The sequence below is a fragment of the Pleurodeles waltl genome, chromosome 4_2 (assembly GCF_031143425.1).
Source record: "Pleurodeles waltl isolate 20211129_DDA chromosome 4_2, aPleWal1.hap1.20221129, whole genome shotgun sequence".
Classification (NCBI taxonomy): domain Eukaryota; kingdom Metazoa; phylum Chordata; class Amphibia; order Caudata; family Salamandridae; genus Pleurodeles; species Pleurodeles waltl.
Genome location: NC_090443.1, coordinates 900,181,509 through 900,205,730, shown reverse-complemented (window position 1 = coordinate 900,205,730; position 24,222 = coordinate 900,181,509). Strand labels below are relative to the sequence as shown.

The 24,222-nt window shown below is 50.4% G+C and overlaps 1 protein-coding gene across 2 annotated transcripts in view; it reads right to left on the bottom strand.

Annotated features, from left to right (window-relative positions):
* Positions 1 to 24,222, bottom strand: part of FAF1 (Fas associated factor 1) — a 1,413,415-nt gene that overhangs the window by 103,223 nt on the left and 1,285,970 nt on the right. For both annotated transcript variants that reach the window (XM_069232690.1, XM_069232691.1), the window contains exon 18: positions 2,542 to 2,757. In XM_069232690.1, coding sequence (XP_069088791.1) covers positions 2,542 to 2,757 — 216 coding nt within the window. The remainder of the gene's footprint in view (positions 1 to 2,541; positions 2,758 to 24,222) is intronic.

Sequence of the window (24,222 nt, the reverse complement as noted above, 5' to 3'; positions counted from 1 at the left end):
TGAGAACTCTGGGCATGAGTGGCATGGGCAGAAATGTGGACAGGAGGCCTGAGCCTGCCAACTGATGAACCACCAGGGAAATTCCCTGATGTTCCAGCCATGTCCAGAGACACAGGGCCTCTTCGCAAAGGGTCACGACCGACCCTGCCCCACCCTGTTTGTTGTAGTTATCACACGGCAGTGGTGTTGTCCGTGAACACCTGCACTAGCTTTCCCTTGTTGGAGAGTAGAAAGGCTTTCATTGCCAGTCGGATCTATAAAGCTCTTGCAGATTGATGTGGAGTCTGGATTCCGCCGGAGACCAGAGTCCTCGGATCTCCACCTCTCCCAGATGGCTGCCCCACCCCAGAAGTGACACACCTATCATCACTGTGAGATCTGGTAGAGGAAGGGAGAGAAGCCGGCCAATGATTCAATCAGGGTTAGTTAGCCACGACTGCAGATCTTTCGCAGTTCCGTCCGACATCTGGACCATGTCGGAGAGATTCCCCTGATGCTGTGCCCACTGGAAGTTCAGGTCCCACAGCAGGCTCACATATGCCAGCAGGCAAGCGCCACCAGCAGGATGCAGGATGCCACGGGACCCAGCAGCTTCAGAGCCAGTCTCACCTAAATCCAGGATAGACACTGAAACATCAGTATCAGAGCCTGACTATCCTGGACTCACAATTAGGGAGGACAATCCTGAAACTGCACCATATCCAGAACAGCTGAGGTGAAAGGGAGCATCTGAAAAGGAGTCAGGTGTGACTTCAGCATGTTGATAGTGGACCCCAGCGAGCGCAAGAGGTCTGTTATAGTCTGAAGGTGGGAGACAACAGCCTAGGGCGAACCCACTTCCAACTCCAAAATAGGGGAAGACTGACAGACCTGATTTCCACAGATGAGCTGCAACCTCTGCCATCACCTTGGTGAAAGCCCAAAGGGCACTAGTAAAGCCAAAGGGAAGCACAGTGAACTGAAAGTGCATGTGGCCTCCCATGAACTGCAGGTAATGCCTATGGGCCTGGCAGGACGGGATTGTGAAAGTAAGCGTCCTCCAAATACAAAGCTACTATTCAGGCTCCTGGGTTCAGGGCAAACAGGACCTGAGCCAGGGTGAACACTATGACCTTCTTCTTGAGGAAGAGATTGAGAAGGCATAGGTCTAGGATAGGACGAAGGTCTCTGTTGTTTATCCGCACCAGGTAATAGCAGGAATAGCAACCATGACCCACTTCTGGCGTTGGCAGCTTCTCTATGGCTCCCTTGGCCAAGAGAGCTGCAAATTTCTAGTGGATAACAGATAAGTGATCCTGCGTCAGCTGGTTGTAAGTGGGTGGTATTATGGGAGGGTGATCACAAAGAGAAATGAGTAGCCCCTTTGGACAATTTGCAAAACCCACCTGTCTGATGTCATGGACTGTCATGCCATGATTGTAAGAAGGCAGATTAAGAGGGTTTGGAGGCTGTAGCTGCTGGGGGTGGTGGACTCGCCGAACCGCTGGCTGCCCAACCCAAGGGGTCTTTGTTCGGTGGCTGGGAGGGTGAAGGCGCGGTTAGAAGCTCCGTCCGCGGCCACGAAAGGAGAGAAAGGCAGATTGTGGATAACAAGGGGCCATTGACAGGTCCAAGGACTTGGCCATAGCCCCACTGTCTTAAATCGCTCCAGCACCAAATCCACCTTGCCTCCAACGAGACAGAAGCCATCAAAGGCCATGTCCATCAGAGATGATTGGACATCCCAAGGGAAGCCAGTCGTCTTTTACCAGGAGTGGCACCATAAGGCCACTGGGGAAATCGCTCCACTCAGTGAGTCGGTGGTGTACAGTCCACATCGGATTTTGAACTGTGCTGCGTCTCTCTACGTCAACAACAACCTGGGAAAGTGAAGCCCAGGCCTCCTCCGGGACAGATGGCAGCACCCGTGCAACCATATGTCAGGGTGCGTCGGAATAACGGCCCAAAAGGCACGCAGTGTTCACGGATTGCAGTGCCAGGCTGGTGGAAGAAAACATATTTTTTCTCAAGGTGTCCAGCCTCTTGGATTACCTATCCAGGGGAGCTGTAGGAAGTGTGCCAGGATTTACGTGAGGCACAGAAGCTTGGACTACCAAGCTTTCTGGGGTAGGGTTTTGGGTGAGGAGGTTTAGGTCCCCTGGAGCAGGGTGGTGGTGCCAGTCTGACTCCTGAGGATAATTCTAAGGTAAGGGATCTGCAGCTAGATGTCTCAACCCGATAAATGCAGCACAGTTATAATGCTACAAATGAAATACTATTGAACAAGAGAAGCATTTGCAAAAAAGCACAAAAGGTTATCCTTATTTTAATTCCTTAATAGGAACACTGTTTTTATAGAGTTTTTGCAACATAGTAATAAGAATTAAAATACAGTCTCAGGTTGTCACAGAAGAATACTTAATAGGAGCCTTTACGTGCATGCACAACTTCATAGACTCATGAGGGAGTTTTATAGGAAAAAAACCACATGCCTAGGATGCAAAGTTCCAAATATGCAGTGTAGAGTAGTAAACGTGCTTTGAGATTTTTCTGGTTACTTACATCTCTCCTGGGAAAGGTGCTTAGCAGCTTGAACTCATCTGAAGGGTATCCTTTCGAAGCCACAAAATCGAAGACAACCTGCAGTTTGCAGCTGCCCAGGAAGCGGCGCTCAAAGAATTCTCCGCTCGGTGTCCGGATCCGCAGTTTACTCACAGGTTTTCTGCTCTCTTCCTTAGGCTCCGGAGGCAAGGCCTGCTCTAAAGATAGTCTAATAGCCTGAGGAAAGAAAAGGCAATTTAGCTTCATCATTTGTAACTGCAGTGGGGAAAAAGCACTTTTAAAGCCCACCATTTTCTTTCCTGCTCCTAGAACTGAAACTAGCAGGTGTTAAAGAGAGCTCAATAATGACAGCATATTTATCTGTATTACTAGAGACAAGTGGCAGAACAAAGTTTTCACTGTCTAATGACAGGCCACTTAAATACCTGAACTAAATCCCACTTTTTAACATGTTGTGTACTAGATGGCTGTTAACTAACAGCTTTAGATAACTATTTTCCTGAAGGGCAATACTTGTTAGATTTCTAATTATTGGCATGACAAGAATGCTTTCGTCTTGTAAGGTTATTTTTTTAAGGTTTGTACACCCCCTGAAAACATGATGAAGTGTGACACTTTATATCCAGCAGACAAAATACCAAGCACCAGTGAAAAACTGCATCCTGTCAATTCTTTAACCAAGTAGGGTTACAGTTTCTACTAACTGTCCACACTAATCAAAAGCACCGCCAAACCAACACGTCCTGCTTTAATAAGCTCATACATGCAATTATATGTAAGCAAAAATACACACGATTTTGTGACTTCCATGTCTGTGTCCTGCTTTTAGTACCCATGATTATGGTGCTTCTGTTGTTATTTTCTGTGCTTGCAGTGCTGAGGTCGTGCAGTACCCCAAGCTTGAGGAATACATATAGGACAGGGACGAAGAACAGAAAGAGAATGATTGCGCAGTCATGGCACACACAGCCTGCACATTAGTGCATGCCTGTGTTTGCATGAGCCTATTTATGGCAGACCTGCTGATTTCGCCATCGTTTGATTTCTCCTGAACTCTACAAAATCTCGTTCAAAGGGGGGGTTCCATGTAGGCATAGCCACATATCAAGGCGCACAGTACACCGTCAACACCAGATACAGATGCTCAAGTGTAGAAAACAATCTCAGTAGCAGAAACCTTTTTGGGATCTACTGTCAGCACCAGAAACAAAAGCCCATGTATTACAGTTAAATTGCAGCTCTGGCACAAGAGCTGTGGCCAAGTGCTGTTGTATCATGGAGACAGCTTCAGCCAATCCTTCCCTTTTGCTAAATGGACCTTAGCATGCTAGGATGCAGGAGACCACAGTGTAGGAAATTGTCTCTGTATATACTATATCAAAATAAGATAGTGTGCACAGATTCCAGGGGTTCCCCAGAGGTTTAACAGAAGCTAAAGTAGATAATACTAATGCTCTATTTTGGGGTAGTGTGGTCGAGCAGTTAGGCTTATCAGAGGATAGTGCAAGGCATTTGTTGTACACACACAGTCAATAAATGAGGCACACACTCAATGACTAACTCCAGGCCAATGTATTTGTATTGGAAAAATATATTTTTGTTACTTTATTTCTAGAATCAAAAGGATATTGTTGCAGGTAAATACATTTGAAAGTAAGCATGAAGCATAGTTATCAAAGACACTGTTTAAATTTCGTAAATAAAACGGGTTACAGGCAAGTAACACTTTTCACTTTTAAAAGTTAACAGTGCAATTTTCAGAACATTCCTGGGGGACGGGGAGTGTCAGTGCAGTTTTGAGATAAGTACTCGATTTACAGTTCCAGTCTCAGGAAGTGAGAATGTCCACAGGTCAGGGTTTGGGATGACCCCAAACTAACACCACCAGCAACATGGGGCCGGGCGGGTGCAGAGGTCAAAATTCAAGGTAAATTTAGAATGGGATCCCATGGAGACTGGGGGCACTCGGAACAGATCTGCTAGCAGTTAAGTACCCGTGACTTCGGAGGGCAGACCTGGGGGGTTTAGGTGAGCACAAGTCAGCACCACACACACACACTCAATGGCACAGGGGCAGCCAGGTGCAGGGTGCAAACACAGCGTTTGGCTCCCAATGTTTTTCAATAGGGGGACTCAGGGGTCACAAAGATGCTGCAGGCTGGGACCAGGGAGTCAGTTCTGGGAAACCACAGGCTGGACAAAGAGGAGGGTCACCTGCTTAACGTTGCTGGACCGGTGGTCGGATTTCCCAAGGGCAGGGTGCTGCAGGTGCAGGGGTACCTTTAGACATCGGGAATCTTCGTCCGGGTCTCTCGTGGTCAGGGTGGTCTTCCGGATTTAGGCTGCAAGTGTCGTCGTGTTGGCCAGGAGGGGGTCAACCCAGGGTGGACACAAGGTCAGAATCGCCTGGGGGCCTGCTCTGGACTGGTGGGCAACGGGCCATGGGCATTGGGTGCAGAGTGGGCAGCATTCGCGGATCTGGGGCAGTTCTGGAGTCCTTTTGGATGGGTTCTTCTGGACAGTTCTTGGTTCTCTGGTGGACAGGCAGTCCTCTGGGGCTTTGGAGAGGTCGCTGGTCCTACAGGAAGCGTAGCCTTTTGGTAGCAGAGTCCTTGAAGCTGCAGACAGGCTGGCAGGGCTGGGGCCAAGTCAGTTGTTGTATGGAGTCTTCATTGCTGAAGGTTCGGCTTAGCAGTCCTTCTTTCTTCTTCTTGTTGAGGTCACCAGGAATCTGGTGAACTAGGTTCAGGGGTGCCCTTAAATCCTAGATTTAGGAGCGTTACAGGGGTCACAGGGCAGTCACTAATGGCTCCTGTGCCTGAGGGTGGCTACCTTCCTAACTCTATTGGGCCCTGTCCTCCAAACTAAGATGAAGGATTCTGCAGGGAGGAGGGGGGTCACTTCAGTTCTGGACACTATTTTTCAGCCTGACTTGCCCCAAACAGTTGGGCTTGGTTCGGAGGGCGGGCATCTCTACTAGCTGGAATGCCCCTAGGCACTGTAACATGAGGGCTGAGCCATGGAGGCTCACTGCTGAAGCACCTCCACCCAGAGCAGGCTTTGTTCCTGACCCCAGAGAGCACAGAGGCCTTCACCCCATGGGGACAGAACCCTGACTGCTAGTGGAAGGCTGGCACAGACCAGTCAGCCCTACACTAGAGGGTTTGGTAAAATACAGAGGGTATCTCTAAGATCAGTATGGGTTTATTGTGCTGGTAAGTTTGATATCAAACTTCCCAGCCTTCAATGAAGCCAACATGGAGCTGCTGAGTTTGTTATGACAAACTCCCAGCCCATGTACTTAATATGGCTACACTGCACTAATAATGTATAAGAATGGATTTAGACACTGTTGGGGCATATTGCTCATGCAGCTATGCCCTCAAATGCGGTATGGTGCACCCTGCCTTAGGGCTGCAAGGCCTTCTAGAGGGGTGAATCACCTATGCCACAAGCAATGTGTTGTTGGCATGGCATCCTGAAATGGATGCCTTGTCGACTTTGCATTTTTCTCCCCACCAAAACACACAATCTGCAATTGCAGTGTGGATATGTTTGGGGAGGGGTCCCTTAGAGAGGCACAATACATGCTGCAGCCCTTAGGGACCCTCACTGGCCACAGGGCCCTTGGTACCACTTGGTACCTTTTACAAGGGATGTATCTGTGTGCCAGAGGTGTGACAATTGTGGAAACCATGGTAGAGTTTTAGGGAAAAACGATGAGGCCTGGTTAGCAGGATCCCAGCACAAACTAGGGAAAAAACACTGAGGCCTGGTTAGCAGGATCCCAGCACACACCTAGTCAAGTTAGCATCAGATATCAGGCAAACAAGTGGGGAGTACTACAAACAAGGGGCTAGTTTCCTACACACAGCTGTAATTTTATAAGCAAAATAACAAGTCCCAGAATGTAGCTGTCTATTGGCTATATGCCAGTACTTTCTGAATGTGACATATATGCCAATGGGTTATTTAGCTGCTTTAGCAAGCTGAGGTTGTGGCTGCACTCCTCCAGTTGCAACCATAGAGCTCAGACTGCACTCACGTTCAGTATGCATGAATGGTGAAATATTGCTCACTTTGCATCCATGTTTTCTTACATATGCCCTGCCCCTAAAGCTTCCTTGTAGATCACATGTGAATGCAGCACCAAGCCATGCGTCTTGAAGCCTTAAGTCTCCTTGCTCTCTACTTTCACTATTGCTAAATTTACTTCAGGCATTAACATGTATTCAGATCTAACTCTGCCCCCGCAGATAAGAATAAATAGAAAAACAGCTACATATTTAGCTGCGATAGCACTGGAAAAAGGACAACACCTGATGATGCAACATGAAAGACGTCTTTGAGATGTCTGTGTTTAGCTTTTCCTCAATATTAACCACCCGGGATAGGTAAAAGAGCACACTAAAGACACTGACTCACCTTGGTACTTATTCTTTAAAGTGGCAATTCAACAATTCCAGCTATTAGACATACAGACACCAAAATATATATATATATATTTCCTACCAGCAGCTGCAAGTAGGGAGCTATAGTTAGGACATAATTTCCATAGGAAAAGCGTTTTGTGTTTTGCCTATAACGTTTGCACCATTTGACAAATCTTTATGAAACTGTCAAAAGTAGTTTGCCACTCACTTTAGCTGCTGTCTTGAAAGTTTTGGGTGATTCCTCAAGCGGGGGCCCAGAAAAATGGGAGGTGTGGGGGCATGGGGGGGGAGGTAGACATCCTTTTTCACCATGTAATTTCTACAGGGATATTTAGATATGACTACAGGCAGAACCACTGGACAGAATTACACCACATTTGGTAGAAAGTTAGCTTTTGGTCCAGAAAGCATGCTTTTTGTTATTTGGTGTAAATCTGTTCAGTAGTTTTTGAGCTATTAGAAGAATGCTGTGGCAGCCGTTACAGGACTTTGGGAAATGGACCCCACTGAAAAGAATTGTAGTGAATGACATATTTTGAAGGTCACATTAAGGAGAACGTATAAAGGGTGATAACAGATTTTAGTTACAATATAAATCATTTGTTGATGGTACCATACTAATTTTAGGAACTGCAGTCTAATGCAGGAACTAAGGTCATTTTAGCCTGTGAAAAAGCCTTCTGCTGTAAGTATGGTACATTGGATCATTGAGGGCAGGAGGAATGGGGTAGAGACATGTACTCGGATAACAGAGGGCAGGAGGGAGATGGGCAGGGGCACCAAACTGATCTTAGAGGGCAGATGTCAGGGGCTGCAGCAGCACAATACACCACACAGGGCAACTGGGAAAGCTGTGCAGCCCGCAGACCACGGAGAGCAACAGGGAGAGGACAGGGCCATGGACATGGACAACAGAGAGCAGAGGTGAAAGAGGAAAGGGCAGCCAGCTGACCATACCAGATAGACAGGAGGGACAGTTGAAGCATAACTGACCCTGAAGGGCCAGAGGGAGGGGATAAGGGCTTGCACATGGAAAAAAGAGGGCACGGCGGGAACAGCAAGCTGACCATGGAGGGCAGGTGGGATGGGCACTGGATGCACAGCATGACATGGAGGGCAACAGTAGGACCATAATGGCATACACACAGACAAATAAGGGGAGTTGGGAGGGGCTGTGACAGCACAGAAGACCATGCATGGCAAGCGGGAGGGTTAGTGACAGCACAACGGTGATGGTGGGCAAGAGGGAGGGGCAAAGACAAGCACAAAAGACCATGAAGGACAGGAGGGAGGGGTAGGGGCTGGACAAAGAGAAGAGGATAGGGGAAGGGGCTTCACAATAGACCACACAGGGCAGGCAGGAGGAGCGGTTTCAGTACAACAGAGCATAGAGGGCAGAACAGGAGTGGCAGGAAAATGGACCATAGAGGACAGGAGGAAAGGGATAAGGGCATGGAACTCTGACAGGCAGGGTGGGGGTGGCAGGGAGAGACGGCAGTCATCTGACTACGCTAGGATGTTGGGAGGGGCAGTGGCAGCTCAACAGAACACTCAGAGTAGATAGAAGGAACAATGGCAGGTCCATGGAACATGGTGGGCAAAAAGGAGGGAACAGAGGCATGCACACAGACATCAGAGGGCAGGGGGAATTAGGGTAGGGGCAACAAGCTAAGCACAGAGGCTAAGCAGGAGGGCAATGATGGGGCGTAGAACTGGGCAACACAGGGCAGGAGTGGACAGGGAGGCTGGAGCTCCACTCAAGATGAAAAGCGCCGAACAATTGCCACCTTGGAAATTCCAATGCACTATACTGCTGACTTTGTGCGTTTTCTGCGGAGGCAAACAGATCTAGCCAAGTCTCTCCCCACTGCTGAAAGAGAGTCCTTGCACCACCTCCAGATGGAGATATAATTAGTGATCCGCTAGGCATTGGCTGAGTTCGTCCACCCTGGCGTTCAGAGAAACTGCCAGGTGTGGAACCACCAGGGTTATACCCTGCTGTTCCAGCCATGTCAGAGACGCAGAGCCTCTTGACAAGGGGGCCATGACCTCACACCGACCTGCTTGTTGCAGTACCACATTACGGTGGTGTTGTCCATGAACACCTGCACTAACTTCTCTTTCACAACAGGAAGAAATGCTAGCCGGATTGGTCGGAGCTCCAATAAGTTGATATGGAGCCTGGATTTCGCCGGAGACCAGAGGCCCCTGATCTCTGCCTCTCACAGATGGCCACCGTATCTCAGAAGTAATGCATCTGTCACTACTGTGAGATCTGGTTGGGAAGGGAGAGGAGTTTTCCTTTGACCAAATCGCAGCTCACTAACCACCACTCAAGGTCTTTTGCAGCTGCCTCCGAGATCTGAACCCTCATATGCCATCTAGCATGTTTGACTAACAGGATGCAGGAAGTAATGAGTCCCAACAGCCTCAGAGTCTGCCTCACCGAAATCCAGGATAGAGGCCAAAACATCAGTATCATAACCTGAATATCCTGGACTCGAGAGGATAGGCCCGAAACTGCACTGTGTCCAGAACAGCTCCGATGAAAGGGAGCTTCTGAGAGGGAGTCAGGTGTGACATGTTTACAGTGAACCGCAGCGAATGCAGGAGGTCCTCCATAGTCTGAAGGTGGGTGACGAGAGCCTGGGGCGAAGGAGCCTTCAACAGCCAGTCGTCGAGGTAGGGGAAGACTGAAACCCTAACCTGTGCATATGAGCTGCCACCACCGCCATCACTTTGGTGAACACCCGAGGGGCACTGGTGAGACCGAAGGGGAGCATGGTAAACTGAAAGTGCTCGTGGCCCACTTTGAACCGCAAGTAACGCCTGTGGGCGGGCAGGACGGGGATGTGAAAATACGCATCCTGCAAGTCCAACGCTACCATCCAGTCTTCTTGGTCCAGGGCAGACCAGACCTGAGCAAGAGTGAACATCTTGAATTTCCCTTTTTTGAGGAAGAGACTGACATCCCTTAAATCCAAAATAGGGCGAAGACCCTTATTCTTTTTTGGGATCAGAAAGTAGCGAGAATAACAACAATTGCCTACTTCTGACATCAGGACCCTTTCTTTTGCTCCCTTTGCCAAGAGAGCCGTAACTTCCTCTCGGAGTAAGACAAAATGATCCTCCATCAGCTGTTCTTTTACTGGAGGTATAGAGGGAGGGAAAGTCTGGAAGGGGAAGGAATAGCCCTTCTGTATGATCTGCAAGACCCATTTGTCTGACGTTATGGATCGCCAATGAAGGAGATGAAATTGAAACCTCCCTCCAACTGGACCGACATGGTCTTGCAAATTCATACTAGGAGGGCTTGGGCATTGCGGAAGAGGGGGGCTGGGTGGTGGCCAACATCTGGCTAGACCCTCTGGGCCTGCAGGTACCACAACCTTGTCCTCGCACAGGCTGCTGTGAAACCGGAGGATGGTAGCTAACCTGTGATTGGCGTGGTACCGTGCCCCTCCCGATGCCTAGAAAGGGGCGATAGACAGACTGCTGGCGAACAGGTGCTGAGAGGCCCAAGGATCTGGCCGTAGCTCGAGAATCCTTGAATCTCTCTCTCTCAAGTGCAGAGTCTGCCTTCTCAACAAAAAGGCGTGTGCCATCGAAAGGCATGTCCATCAAGCTAGACTGGACATCCCCCGAAAAGCCAGTGGTACGCAGCCAGGCATGGCATTGAAGGGCCACGGTCGAAGAAATCACCTTGCCCAATGAGTCGGTTGTTGTAGGAAGCTGGCTTCTTATATACTATATCAAAATGAAATATAGTGTGCACAGAGTCCAAGGGTTACCCAAGAGGCCCATCAGAGGCAATAATTGGTAATACTAATGCTCTATTTGTGGTAGTGTGGTCGAGCAGTTAGGCTTATCAGAGGGTAGTGTTAAGCATTTGTTGTACACCATAAGCAATAAGTGAAAACACACACTCAATGACTTAACTCCAGGCCAATAAGTTTTTATATAGAAAAACATTATTTTGTTAATTTATTTCTAGAACCACAAGATTCATTTAGCAGGTAAGTACATTAAATGAAAGGTACTTTACACAGTAATACTTAGAACTTTGAATGGAATCAACAATGTACACAGTTTTCTCTAAAATGGCAAAAAGCTATTTTAAAAGTGGGCACAGTGCAATTTTCAAAGTTCCTGGGGGTGGTAAGAAAAGTACAGTTTTTGAGGCAAGCTTACGGGTTCAATCTTCCGGGCATAGGTAGCCACCGTTGGGGGTTCAAGATAACCCCAAACACCCAACCCCAGCAACACAGGGCCGGTTAGGTGCAGAGGTCAAACAGGAGCCAAAATAACATGGGCCCCTATGGAGGCAAGGGGTACTCCGGTTCCTGTCTGCTTGCAGGTAAGTACCCGTGTTGTCAGAGGGCAGACCAGGGGGGTTTACAGGAGAACTGGAGGGGCCTCAAGTAGGCCCAAAAACCACACCCTCAGCGGCACGAGGGCGGCCGGGTGCAGTGTGCAAACAGGGCGTCGGGTTCTCAATGGAATTCTATGGAGGGACCCGGGGTCACTTAGGCGCTGAAGGAAGGGCACAGAGGGCCCTCTCAGACAAGCCACCAAATGGGTAAGGGCCGCCTGCTGGTCATTGCTGCACGGGTGGTCAGATTCTCTCAGGCCTGGGGGCTGCGGGTGCAGTGCTTCTCCAGGTGATGGATATTTTTGTCCCGGGCAGTTGCGGTCAGCGGGGTCCTCGGGATTCCCTCTGCAGGCGTCATCGTGGGGGTGTAGAGAGGTCAGCCCAGGGTGGACATGTCGTTGGAGTCACCTAGGGATCCTCTCTGGTTAGTTGGTGTCTCTGGACACTGGCCGGGGGCGTCAGGTGCAGAGTAGTTGGACTCGCGCTTCTGGAGTGAGGCGAGAGTCTCTTTAAAGATGGTTTCTTTGTTTTCTTTTTGGACAGGTCCACTGTCCACTGGAGTTTCATGGTCCTCTGTGATGCAGGCAGTCCCCTGGAGTCTTTTCAGGGGTTGCTGGTACTGCAGAATGCATTGATTCTCTTCTTGCAGCTTTTTGGAGCAGGAGACGGGCCGGTAGGGCTGGGGCCGAGTCAGTTGGTGTCTCCTTCTCTTCTCTGCAGGGTTTTCAGCACAGAAGTCCTTCTTCTTTCTTGAGGTCATCAGGAATCTGACTAGCAGGGTTCAGGGAGCCCTTAAATACAAGTTTTAGGGGCGTTTTTAGGGGTCAGGGGACAGTAGCCAATGCACTAGCATTAAGGATAACATACAGGGGACATCTCCAAGATGCCCTGTGTGTGCATTTTTCAATAAATATCACACTGGCATCAGTGTGGGTTTATTGTGCTGAGAAATTTGATACCAAACTTCCCAGTATTCAGTGAAGCCATTATGGTGTTGTGGAGTTTATAATGACAAACTTCCAGACCATATACTCAGTATGGCTACCCTGCACTTACAATGTCTAAGAATTGACTTAGACACTATAGGGGCATAGTGTTCATGCAGCTATGCCCTCACCTGTTGTATAGTGCACCCTGTCTTAGGGATGTAAGGCATGCTAGAGGGGTGACTTATGTATGTCACAGGCAGTGGTTTGTGGGCATGGCACTCTGAGGGGGGTGTCATGTCGACTGTCTTTTCTCCTCACTAGCACACACAAGCTGCAAAGCAGTGTGCATGTACTGAGTGAGGGGTCCCTGAGGGTGGCATAATACATGCTGCAGCCCTTAGGGACCTTCCCTGCCCATAGGGTCCTTGGTACCAGGGGTACCTTTTACAAGGGACTTAACTGTGTGCCAGGGCTGTGCTAATTGTGGAAACAAAAGTACAGTTTTAGGGAAAGAACACTGGTGCTGGGGCCTGGTTAGCAGGATCCGAGCACACTTCCAATCAAAGCTGGCATCAACACTAGGCAAAAAGTGGGGGGTGACCATGCCAACAGTGGCATTTTCCTACAGTCATGTACAAGCCACATCTGATGGTAAACTTGGCTGCATCCCTCCCATCCTTGACAGCCTGGGTGAGAGTGTCCTGTGCGCTCTCCGGGACCTGGGGAAGCACTTGTGCACCGTATCCCATAAAGTTTGGGGAAAACGGCCCAATAGGCAAGAGGTGTTTACCGACCTCAATGCCAGGCTGGAGGAAGAAAACATCTTCTTCCCAAGATGGTCCAGCCTCTTAGATTCCCTATCCGGGAGAAAGGAAGGGAAGGCACCACAGGAAGTGGAGGCTTGGACCCCCATGCTTTCCTGTGTGGGGTGTTGGGTGAGGAAACTAGGGTCGTTTGGAGCTGGTCGATGGCGGCGGCCGATTGTCCTATTCACAGGAGCCCCTGTGCTGGGATTGGACCACGTTCCCAGAAGGACATCTGTGAGGGCTTCATTGAAAGGTAGCATCGGCTCTGATGTAGCAACTCCTGAATGAAGCACCTCTGTCAGGAGATTAGTCCTGACTGGCACCATAGGCAAGTCGAGGTCCAAGACCTCAGCTGCCCTACGCACCACCATGGCATAAGCTGCTCCCTCCCCCGTAGCCACAGAAGGAGGTGAGAGCATGCCAGCATCCAGTCCACTGGCTTCCCCTAGATCCTCATACCAGTCCTGTTCATGCTCCAATCCGCATTCTAAAGGGTCCTCAGACCGCTCCCACTCCTCACCTGTGCCTGGCTGGTCAAAATACGCCTCAGGCACTGATCTGGGCGTAATCAGTGGCGTCAAAGTCAGAATCGGCGTCGTACGACATCGTTTCGGCTCATCAGGAATGAGGATGGGGCTGCCACCACCACTGGGTGCCCGTGGTGGAGGGAGCTTCGACGTCGGGCTTGGCGACAGAGGAGGCCGACTGTGAGAACCCAGTGCCTGTCCGGATCTGCTATCGGATCCTGGGGTCCCCAACGGTGCTGAGGCCAAAGCCGCTGGCGTCAAATCCGATGGGGCCCCTGATGAGCCCGTGGGGCCCTACCACCCACCGGAGGGGACAGCCGGCCTCGTAAAATTCCTTTAATTAAGTGGAGGTTGCTCCGGCTTCCGGAAAGGGGGGGTGGGAAGGAACACAAAGTCAGCTCTGGCAACGGCTCCGCGGAACCGTGCACGCAACGTCAACGTTCCTGGGATGCCTCGACATCAGTTGGGCGTGGTGAAGTCGAAGTCTGCTTGGACTTCTTCTTTTTGTGCCTCTTCCCCGAGTGCCCCCGAGGACCTTGAGTGGGACGAAGAGGACTTGGGGCTCCAGCAGCGGTTCTGCAACCTCCTACTTGAGTAAGACCGTGACCTCTGAGGAGTCGCACTGACTGAAGTCGACTGCCAGGCCGCCATGAGCTTTAGGGACCGCTCCCTCAAAGCTTTCGGGCCATGGCCCGCCAGTTGGAACATGACTTAGAGTCATGGTCCCTGTCGAGGCACCAGAGACAAACCTCATGGGGGATCCGTCACAGACATCGCGCGATGACAGGCACCGCACGCCTTGAACCCCGTCTTCTTAAAGGACATCCTCGCACACATGACAAAAAAGCTCGATAAAATATCAAAAAAGGCTTGCCAAAAAAACAAAGGGTAGCTCGATCCCAGACCTGCAAGAAAAGAACTGACGTACGCGAGCTGAGGTGGCATCTATATAGACAACTGTGATGTCACAGACAACTCCAATGTCGCTGACCAAGCCACGTGGAGCCGGACGGCACACACGGAACCAATAACGCCAACCAACAGAGCTCGCAGGGTATCAGCAAAAAGATTCCAGATTCAAAGCATATTCCAGGGAATTCAAAGGTAAGGATTCTGCAGCTAGAAGTCTTTATCAGATGACCACCGTATTACAACTTCGGCAGTGTGGCCGAAGCCAAACTGCCAAAACGCCACCCATATCGCCAGGACGGTTGGACCTCCGGCCCGGCGGTAGCAGCAATACTGCCATTGGTATTATGACTCAGCAGACTGCCAGCATTTTTGTGGCAGTCGCATCGCCACGAAAATGCTGTCAGTCATGCACCCGGTGACAGGAATCTCCAGTCCTGGCACCGGCAGACACTTCTTTCACACGACCACACACTTACATTCACACACCCCCATTCACCCACACATCACTTACATACACCCCCACACACTTGCACCCAAACACGCACTCAGATACATCCATTTACTTGCACACAAGCACTCAAACAGACACATACACTCGCATGCATGCACTCAAACTGACACCATCTTTCCCCTTCACATTCACTCAAACATATACGCACTCACACACACAACACCCCCCAAACCCCATCTGCATACACACACTCACACCCACAACATCCCCTAGGCATACATGCACTCACACCCACAACACCCCCCACGGCATACACTCACTCACAAACGCACACACAGACACCTCCCTCCACTCCCCCGGCATTCATACACACACGCAGACACCACACATTCACACAACATCCCTCACCCTCACCCCTTTCGGACGATCAACTTACCTGCTTCGGTGAGCTGGCCATCCGGGAGGGGATGGGTCCCGGGGCTTTCCATCGCCGGCACCGCACCGCCATATAACGGAGTGTAATACAGTGAGTGGTGTACTGTTGACGTGGCAGTGCCGGTGCTGGAAACCGCCTCTATTACGACATCAGCCAGGCTGACGGTGTCGGATTTCCACCTGAAATCGACACAATGTTGTAATAGGGCAGTCTTAGGACCACCAGCACTGTCGATCTTTTGGTGCCCACGGCTTTGGCGGTCTTTTGAAAAGACCGCCGAAGTCAAAATGAGCACTTATTTCTGTTTGATGCACCTGTACTGCACCCACAAATCAATCTGAGGATACTAGTTTAGTTTTTAGCCTTCTATTTCATAATCTTTGACATTTACAACAGGTTTTAAAATTGTAATTTGTACATTTAGCCACTTTATTTGTATACACTTTATTGATCCATTATTATTATTTAATTTTCTAAGCAGTTGCAGACCCCCTGTGGAGGCTTTGCGGAACCCCAGGGGTCCCCGGACCAGAGGTTGGGAACAAATGAGCTAGTGTATGGAGGGTTAACTGAAAGAGCTTGAAGCTCACTGAACCTCTTGTTCAATGTAATGGCCACGAAGAAGACCATCTGAAGAGTCAGAAGTCTTAGCGGCTCGAATGGGGAGTCCATGAGGAACATTTGGGCCAAATTAAGGTCCCATTGGGGCATGAGGAAAGGGGTAGAGGGGATCAAATGTTGGAAATCCTTAAGAAAGTGTGTCACAAGAGATGACAAACAGTGAGGGCTGATCAGGCAACTGCAAAAAAGCTGATATGGCCGATAGATAACCTTTTATGGTGCCCAAGGCAAGGCCTTGCTGGGCTAATGACAGCACAAGCAATAACACCTTCGACAAAGGGGGTTGGGCAGAAAATCAGTCAACATGACTTTAGGTGCAACAAGCCAAAAATCTGATCCAGCGGCAAGTGTATACAAGCTTCGTTGAGGGACCCAAGGCTTCCAAAATGACATCACAGATAGAGTGCAGAAGATCAAAACAATTCACGTGCTGCCACTCAATCTCCATGCATGAAGATGGAGTGTGCACAGATTTGGGTAAAGGACCCCGCCATGCTATTGCAACAGGAAATCCTCCCGAAGGTGGCAGACTCATGCTCAAGGAGTTCGGAATACCCAACTCTCCTTGCCCAGTCTGGAGCTTCTAACATGATTTGGCCCCGTCGGTGCTGGTCATTTTGAGAACTCTGGGCAGAAGTGGTACTGGTGTAAAGGCGTATAGGGTCCTGGACTCCAATCTACCTGGAACACATCTCCAAGTGAGAGCCACGTTGGAAACTCCAGTGCATAGAAGTGTTGAAATTGCGTGTTCTCAGAGGAAGAGAATAGATCAAGCCAAGGTTCCTCCCATTCTCGGTAGAGACCTTGCACAACCTCTGGAAGTAGAAATAATTTGTGATCTGCAAGGCATCAACGGCTTAGTTTGTTGCCGTGGCATTCAGAGATCCCACCAGGTGCAGTAGGACCAGGAAGATGTCATGTTGCTCTGTAAAAGTCCAGAGGCGCAGAGTCTCCTAGCACAGGGACCATAACCACTCCATCCTGTTTTTTGCAATACATCATCAATGTCAATACCAATGTCCGTCAACACCTGAACCAACCTGGGTGTTGTGCCCACTGGAACCTCAGATCCCACTGCAAACCACTCATATACCATTGAGCATCCTCACTAGCAGAATGGTGGAGGCCATCAGTTCCAGCAACCAAAGAATCAGTCTCACCAAAATCAAGGACTGAGGTCGAAACATCAGAATCGTAGCGTGAGAGTTCCGCTCCAGAGAGTAGGAGTGGAAATTTACAGTGTACAGAATGGCTCCGATGATAGGGAGCCTTTGACAGGCAGTCAGGCATGACTTCGTCAAGACGACAGTGAACCCCAGCAACTGGGGGACAACTCATCAAGGTGACCCCACCTTCAACAGACAGTTATCGAGATAGGGGAAGGCTGGGACCCCGACCTACGCAGGTGTGCTGCAACCACCGGCATCATTTTCGTGAAAACCCAAGGGGCACTGGTGAGGGGAGCACAGCAACTGGAAATGCTCATGGCCTTCTGTGAACTGCAGGTGACGCCCGTGGGCATGCAGGATGACAGTGTGGAAATACGTGCCCTGGAGGTGCAATGCGACCATCCAGTCTCAAGGGTCCAGGGCAGACAGGGTCTGAGCCAACGTGAGCATCTTGAATTTCTATTTCGGTATAAAGGGGTTAAGAGGGCAAAGGTCCAGCATAGAACGAAGGTCTCCATCCTATTACGGTATCAGAAAATAGTAGGAATAGCAACCAAGTTCCACTTCTGATGCCGGCACCCTCTCAATGGCTCCTTTGGCCAACAAAGCCTGCACTTCCTGATGGGGGCAAAAAGAAATTGTCCTGGGTCAGTCGTTCTTAGTATGGTGGAAATGGTGGTGGAGTTTTCCAGGAAGGTTAGGGCATAGCTCTTCTGAACAATCTGTAACATCCACTTGTCAGAAGTTAGTGCTTGCCACTGGGGCAGGTGACATCTGATTCTGCCACCAAGGGGATAGGAATGCTTCATAGAGAATGCATTAAAGCGGTTTTGAGGGTGTGGCAGCCAGAGGGGGCGTTCAGTATGCTGGGTGTGGGTCTTTTGTCCTCTATGGGATCCGCATCCCCAGTCGTGAAAGGACTGGGGAGCTTGCTGTTCTGGGGGGATGAGATGGGTATTGTGGACACCCATGGAGGTCCTGACCATGGCCAAGGAGGGGCAAAAGGACTGCTGGTGGGAGTCCAATGATCTGGTGGCGACTCGGCTCTCTTTAAAGTGCTCAAGCGCGTTAGCTTGTCGCCAAAAAGTCGGAAGCTGTCAAAGGGCATGTCTATCAAAGATTACTGGACATCCTCTGAAAGCCCAGTGGGCTGCAACTAAGCATGGTGGTAGAGTGCCACTGTAGAGACCATGGAACTGCCTAAGTGAACTTCGCTTTGATCCTAGCATCAAGCAATGCCTGCTTCAGGATGATGCGGCCTTCCCTAGTAGGCATGGGCAACAGCTGCATGACCACATCCCACATAGCAAGGGTGTATAGGTCCATGAGACATGCAGTGTTCACGGAATGCAATGCCAAACTGTGGCAGAGAAGATCCTCCTCCCAAAATATAAAGCCCCTTGGATTCCCTATCCAGTGGGGTGGTAGGGAACACACCTGGGTCTATCCTGGCTGGTGAGGCAAGCACCACCAGGCTCTCAGGGGAGAAATGCTACAAAAGCAAAGGTAGATCTTCAAGGGAGAGGCAAGGTTACTAGACAATCATTCAGAGTACGGGGGCATCCATGCAGGATTTGGTCCAGGTCCCCAGGACATTTGTGCAGGCCTCATTAATCAATCAATCAATATTTGTAAATAGTAGCTACTCACCTGTGAGGGTCTCAAGGCGCTGAGGGGAGGGGCTCATCCGAAGAGCCACATCTTGAAGTTCTTTCTGAAGATGGTGAACGACGGGCTTTGTCTGAGGTGCAGGGTGAGGTTGTTCCAGCTCTCTGCTGCAGTGTAGGTGAAAGATCGTCCTCCGGTGGTGGTTTTGAGGATGCGAGGGACGCTGGCCGGGGCCATCTGGGCAGAGCGGAGGGATCTGGCGGGGGTGTGGAAGGAGACGCGGTCGGGCCAGGTAGGCTGGTCCTGCATTGTGTATGGCCTTGTACGCGTGGGTGATAAGCTTGAAGGTGTTTCGCTTTTCGACCGGTGGGCAGTGGAGGGTCCTCAGGTGTTGGGAGATGTGTTCTCAGCGAGGGAGGTCCAGAATGACTCTGGCAGCGGCGTTCTAGATGAGTTGAAGTTTTTTGAGGCTCCTAGTTGAGGTGTCAGCATACAGGGCATTGCCGTAGTTGAGCTTGCTAGTGACTAAGGTGTGGGTGACTGTCCTGCGACAGCCTGCTGGGATCCATCTGAAGATCTTCCAAAGTTTGCAGTGGTTGTGCCAGCAGGAGCAGGTGATAGAGTTTTCCTGGCGGGTCATGGATAGGGAGGAGTCGAGGATGATCCCTAAGTTGCGGGTGTGCTCAGTCAGTGCAGGGGGGGCGCTGAGGGATGTGGGCCACCAGGTGTCGTCCCAAGCTGAAGTGGCTTTCCCGAAAACGGTGAGCTTAGTCTTGTCAGTTTTCTCTCATCAAGGTGGTGACGGCTTCCATTCCTGAGTGGAAGTTCCTTTTGGCCTTGTCCGGATCTTTGGTGAGGGAAATGATGAGTTGTGTGTCATCGGCATATGATACGATGCTCATACTGTGGCTTCTGATGATTGCAGCAAGAGGGGCCATGTACACATTGAACATTGTGGGACTCAGTGAAGATCCTTGGAGGACTCTGCAGTGACTCCTGTGGGTCTGGAAGTGTAGGGAGGGAGTCTGACCCTCTGTGTCCTCCCTGAAAGGAATGAGTGGATCCATTCCGGGGCTCTGCCACTGATTCCTATGTTGTGGAGTCTTGTGCGCAGAAATCTGTGGGAGACTGTGTCAAATGCTGCTGAAAGGTCAAGAAGTACGAGTACTGCGGTGTGGCCGCGGTCTAGGAGTAATCGGATGTTCTCGGTGGCTGCCAGGAGGGCTGTTTCCGTGCTGTGGTTGCTGCAGAAGCGGACTGGAAGTTGTCCAGGCAGTTGTTGGCCTCGATGAAATTCCGTAGTTGTGCGATGATTACTTTCTCCAGTACTTTGGCGGGGTAGGGTAGCAGAGAGAAATTCTTTAGTTCTGATGGGTGGGCTGAAGGGTTATTCATGAGAGGGCGTATTTCAGCGTGTTTCCAGTCCACAGGGAAGGTGTCCGTGGTGATGGAGCAGTTTATTGTGTTATGGAGCTCGGGGAGATGGATGCGCTGGCTCTGAGGTATATGTGGTGCGGGCAGGGGCTCGAGGGGACTCCGGAGTGGGTGCTGTTCATTATGCTGACTATTTCCTCTGTGGTGAGCGTGGATCAGCTGTGGATGGTCTAGGTGTGTTCTTAGGGGTGGGTCGGTCACAGGTTCCGGTTCCAGGGAAGCAGGGGTTTCTGCGGACCTCATCACTGCTTTGAAGCACCTCTGTCAAGACACTAGTCTTGACCTTGATGGAGAGTAGCTGTAGGTCAAAAACGTCCACTGCCCCTGAGCTTCATGGTCACCAAAGTTTAGCCTTCTTCAGTGGCAGGGACTTGAGGACAAATCAGGCTAGTGTCTGGGGAGGTGTTCAGACCACTGGCACCACCTAGCTCTCATACCAGTTTTCCTCCCAGTAAGAGTCGTCCACCAGGAAAGCAGGGCCTTTTTCAGGGGTGAGAGGTCTGGAGGTGGGTCTTTGAGTCGGAGTAGAGCATAGGTTCCTTTTCGAGCAATGCTGGTGATACCGGAGGTTGGAATGTGACCCGAAATGGTGAAGGGATAGGTGTCAGAATCAGTCTGGATCCAGAGGTGGATCGAGAGGGCCTGGCTGTCATCAAGGATGAACTTGAGTGCATGGCATGGTAAAACTCCTTGAGCTGGGCAGGAATCGCTCCAGCTCTAGGGAACTCAGGGAAGCGTGGAGTGGACCCGGCTACAGGCTCCACAGGTGTAGTGTGGGAGCTGGGACTAGAATCACAGTGCTAACTAGGTGAAGCTGAAGAATGCTTCTACAACTTCTTAGGCTTCTTTGACTTACGCCACTTTGAAGATGAGGACTTGGAGTGGGAAGACAATTGTCCAAGAGAATGGCCTTGAGGACTCCCTCTTGGTCGTAGCCTTCTTCTGCCACACCACCAGGATCTTCATTGCCTGCTCATGAATAGCCTTTGTGTGCATTGACTTGTAGTCGGCACAGGCCGTGGGGTCGTGGTCCAGCCCCAGGCACCACAGGCAAACCAAGGTTTGGGTCGGAGGCAGACATCTGACTGTGACAGGGCTTACAACCCGTGGGCTTCTACACGTGTCTAGCACAGTGGGAGCAAATCTCAAAAAGAGTCAACAAAAACTTTTTAAAAAGTAGTCAAAAGGTGACTGTAAGGAAATGCCTCCTTGGCATGTTACCCCTTGACTTTTTTGCCTTTTGCTGATGCCAAGTTATGACTGAAAGTGTGCTGTGACCCTGCTAACCAGGCCCCAGCACCAGTGTTCTTTCCCTAAACTGTACCTTTGCTTCCACAATTGGCACAGCCCTGGCACTCAGATAAGTCCCATGTAAATGGTACCCCTGGTACCAAGGACCCAAATGCCAGGGAAGGTCTCTAAGGGCTGCAGCATGTCTTATGCCACACTGGGGACCCCTCACTCAGCACATGCACACTGCCTCACAGCTTGTGTGTGCTGGTGGGGAGAAAATGACTATGTCAACATGGCACTCCCCTCAGAGTGCCATGCCAACCTCACACTGCTTGTGGCATAGGTAAGTCACCCCTCTAGCAGGCCTTACAGCCCTAAGGCAGGGTGCACTATACCACAGGTGAGGGCATATGTGAATGAGCACTATGCCCCTACAGTGTCTAAGCAAAACCTTAGACATCGTAAGTGCAGGGTAGCCATGAGAGTATATGGTCTGGGAGTTTGTCAAACACGAACTCCACAGTTCCATAATGGCTACACTGAAATCTGGGAAGTTTGGTATCAAACTTCTCAGCACAATAAATGCGCACTGATGCCAGTGTGGAATTTATTGTAAGATGCACCCAGAGGGCATCTTAGAGATGCCCCCTGAATACCAATCCGACTTCTAGTGTTAGGCTGACCAGTCTCTGCGAGCCTGCCTAAACCAAACGATTTGCTGGCCACATGGGGAGAGTGCCTTTGTCACTCTGTGGCCATGAACAAAGCCTGTACTGGGTGGAGGTGCTTCTCACCTCCCCCTGCAGGAACTGTAACACCTGGCGGTGAGCCTCAAAGGCTCACCCCCTTTGTTACACCGCCACAGGGCGTCCCAGCTAGTGGAGATGCCCGCCCCTCCAGCCACTGCCCCCACGCTTGGCGGCAAGGCTGGAGGAGATAATTAGAAAAACAAGGAGGAGTCACCTACTAGTCAGTGCAGCCCATAAGGTGCCCTGAGCTGAGGTGACCCCTGCCTTTAGAAATCCTCCATCTTAGTTTTGGAGGATTCCCCCAATATCATTCGGGATGTGCCTCCCTCCCCCCAGGGTGGAGGCACAAAGAGGCTGTAGCCACCCTCCAGGACAGTAGCCATTGGCTATTGCCCCCAGACCTACATACACACCTAAATTTAGTATTTAGGGGCAGCCCAGAACCCAGGAAATCAGATTCCTGCAACCTGAACTAAGAAGAAGGACTGCTGACCTACAAGCCTGCAGAGACGACGGGAGACGACAACTGCTTTGGCCCCAGCCCTACCGGCCTGTCTCCTGACTCGAAAACCTGCAACCAGCTACGCATTCAACAGGGACCAGCGACTTCTGAAGCCTCAGAGGACTGCCCTGAACCCCAGGACCAAGAAACTCCTGTGAGCAGCGTCTCTGCTCAACAACCAGCAACAATCTTGCAACTTTTCTGCAACTTCGAAAGACCTCACTCTTCCCGCCGGAAGCAGGAGACTTCACCCTCTGCACCCAATGCCCCCGGCTCGAGATTCACAGAACCAAGACCACAGGGAGGACTCCCAGGCAACTGCGACCCCGTGAGTAGCCCAAGACGACCCCCCGGACCTCCACAGAGACGCCTGCACAATGAATCGAGAGGCTCCCCTGACCGCGACTGCCTGTAACAAGGGACCCGACGCCTGGACCAAGCACTGCACCCGCAGCCCCCAGGACCAGAAGGAACCTAACTTCAGTGCAGGAGTGACCCCCCCGGCGACCCTCTGCCTAGCCCAGTTGATGGCTGTCCTGAGAAGCCCCCCTGTGCCCTGCCTGCACCGCTAGAGTGACCCCCGGGTCCCTCCATTGAAACCAATACAAAACCCGACGCCTGCTTTGCACACTGCACCCGGCCGCCCCTGTGCCGCTGAGGGTGTGTTTTGTGTGCCTACTTGTGTCCCCCCAGTGCTCTACAAAACCCACCTGGTCTGCCCCCTGAGGTTGCAGGTACTTACCTGCTAGCAGACTGGAACCAGAGCACCCCTATTCTCCATAGGCGCCTATGTGTTTTGGGCACCTCTTTGACCTCTGCACCTGACTGGCCCTGAGCTGCTGGTGTGGTAACTTTGGGGTTGCCTTGAACCCCCAACGGTGGACTGGCTATGCCCAGGAACTGAGACTTATAAGTGTCTTACTTACCTCACAATCTAACCAATACTTACCTCCCCCAGGAACCGTTGATTTTTGCACTGTGTCCACTTTTAAAATAGCTTATTGCCATTTTAAAAAAAAAATGTGTATGTTATTGCTCTAATTAAAAGTTCCTAACTTACCTGTGTGGAGTACCTTGCATTTTATGTATTTTCCTTAAATCTTGAACTTGTGGTTCTAAAAATAATTAAGAAAAGATATTTATCTATATAAAAACTATTGGCCTGGAGTAAAGTCTTTGAGTGTGGGTTCCTCATTTATTACCTGTGTGTGTACAACAAATGCTTAACACTACCCTCCGATAAGCCTTCTGCTCGACCACACTACCACAAAATAGAGCATTAGAATTATGTAATTTTGCCACTATCTTACCTCTAAGGGGAACCCTTGGACTCTGTGCACACCATCTCTCACTTTGAAATAGTATATACAGAGCCAACTCCCTACAATAACTTTTACTAAAATTATATATGTATAAGCTTTTAGAGAGTCTTCTTCATTCACTGGCCTGTTGCATCAATTACATATATTTCCCTCCAAAAGCAGTACACTGGGTCAGCT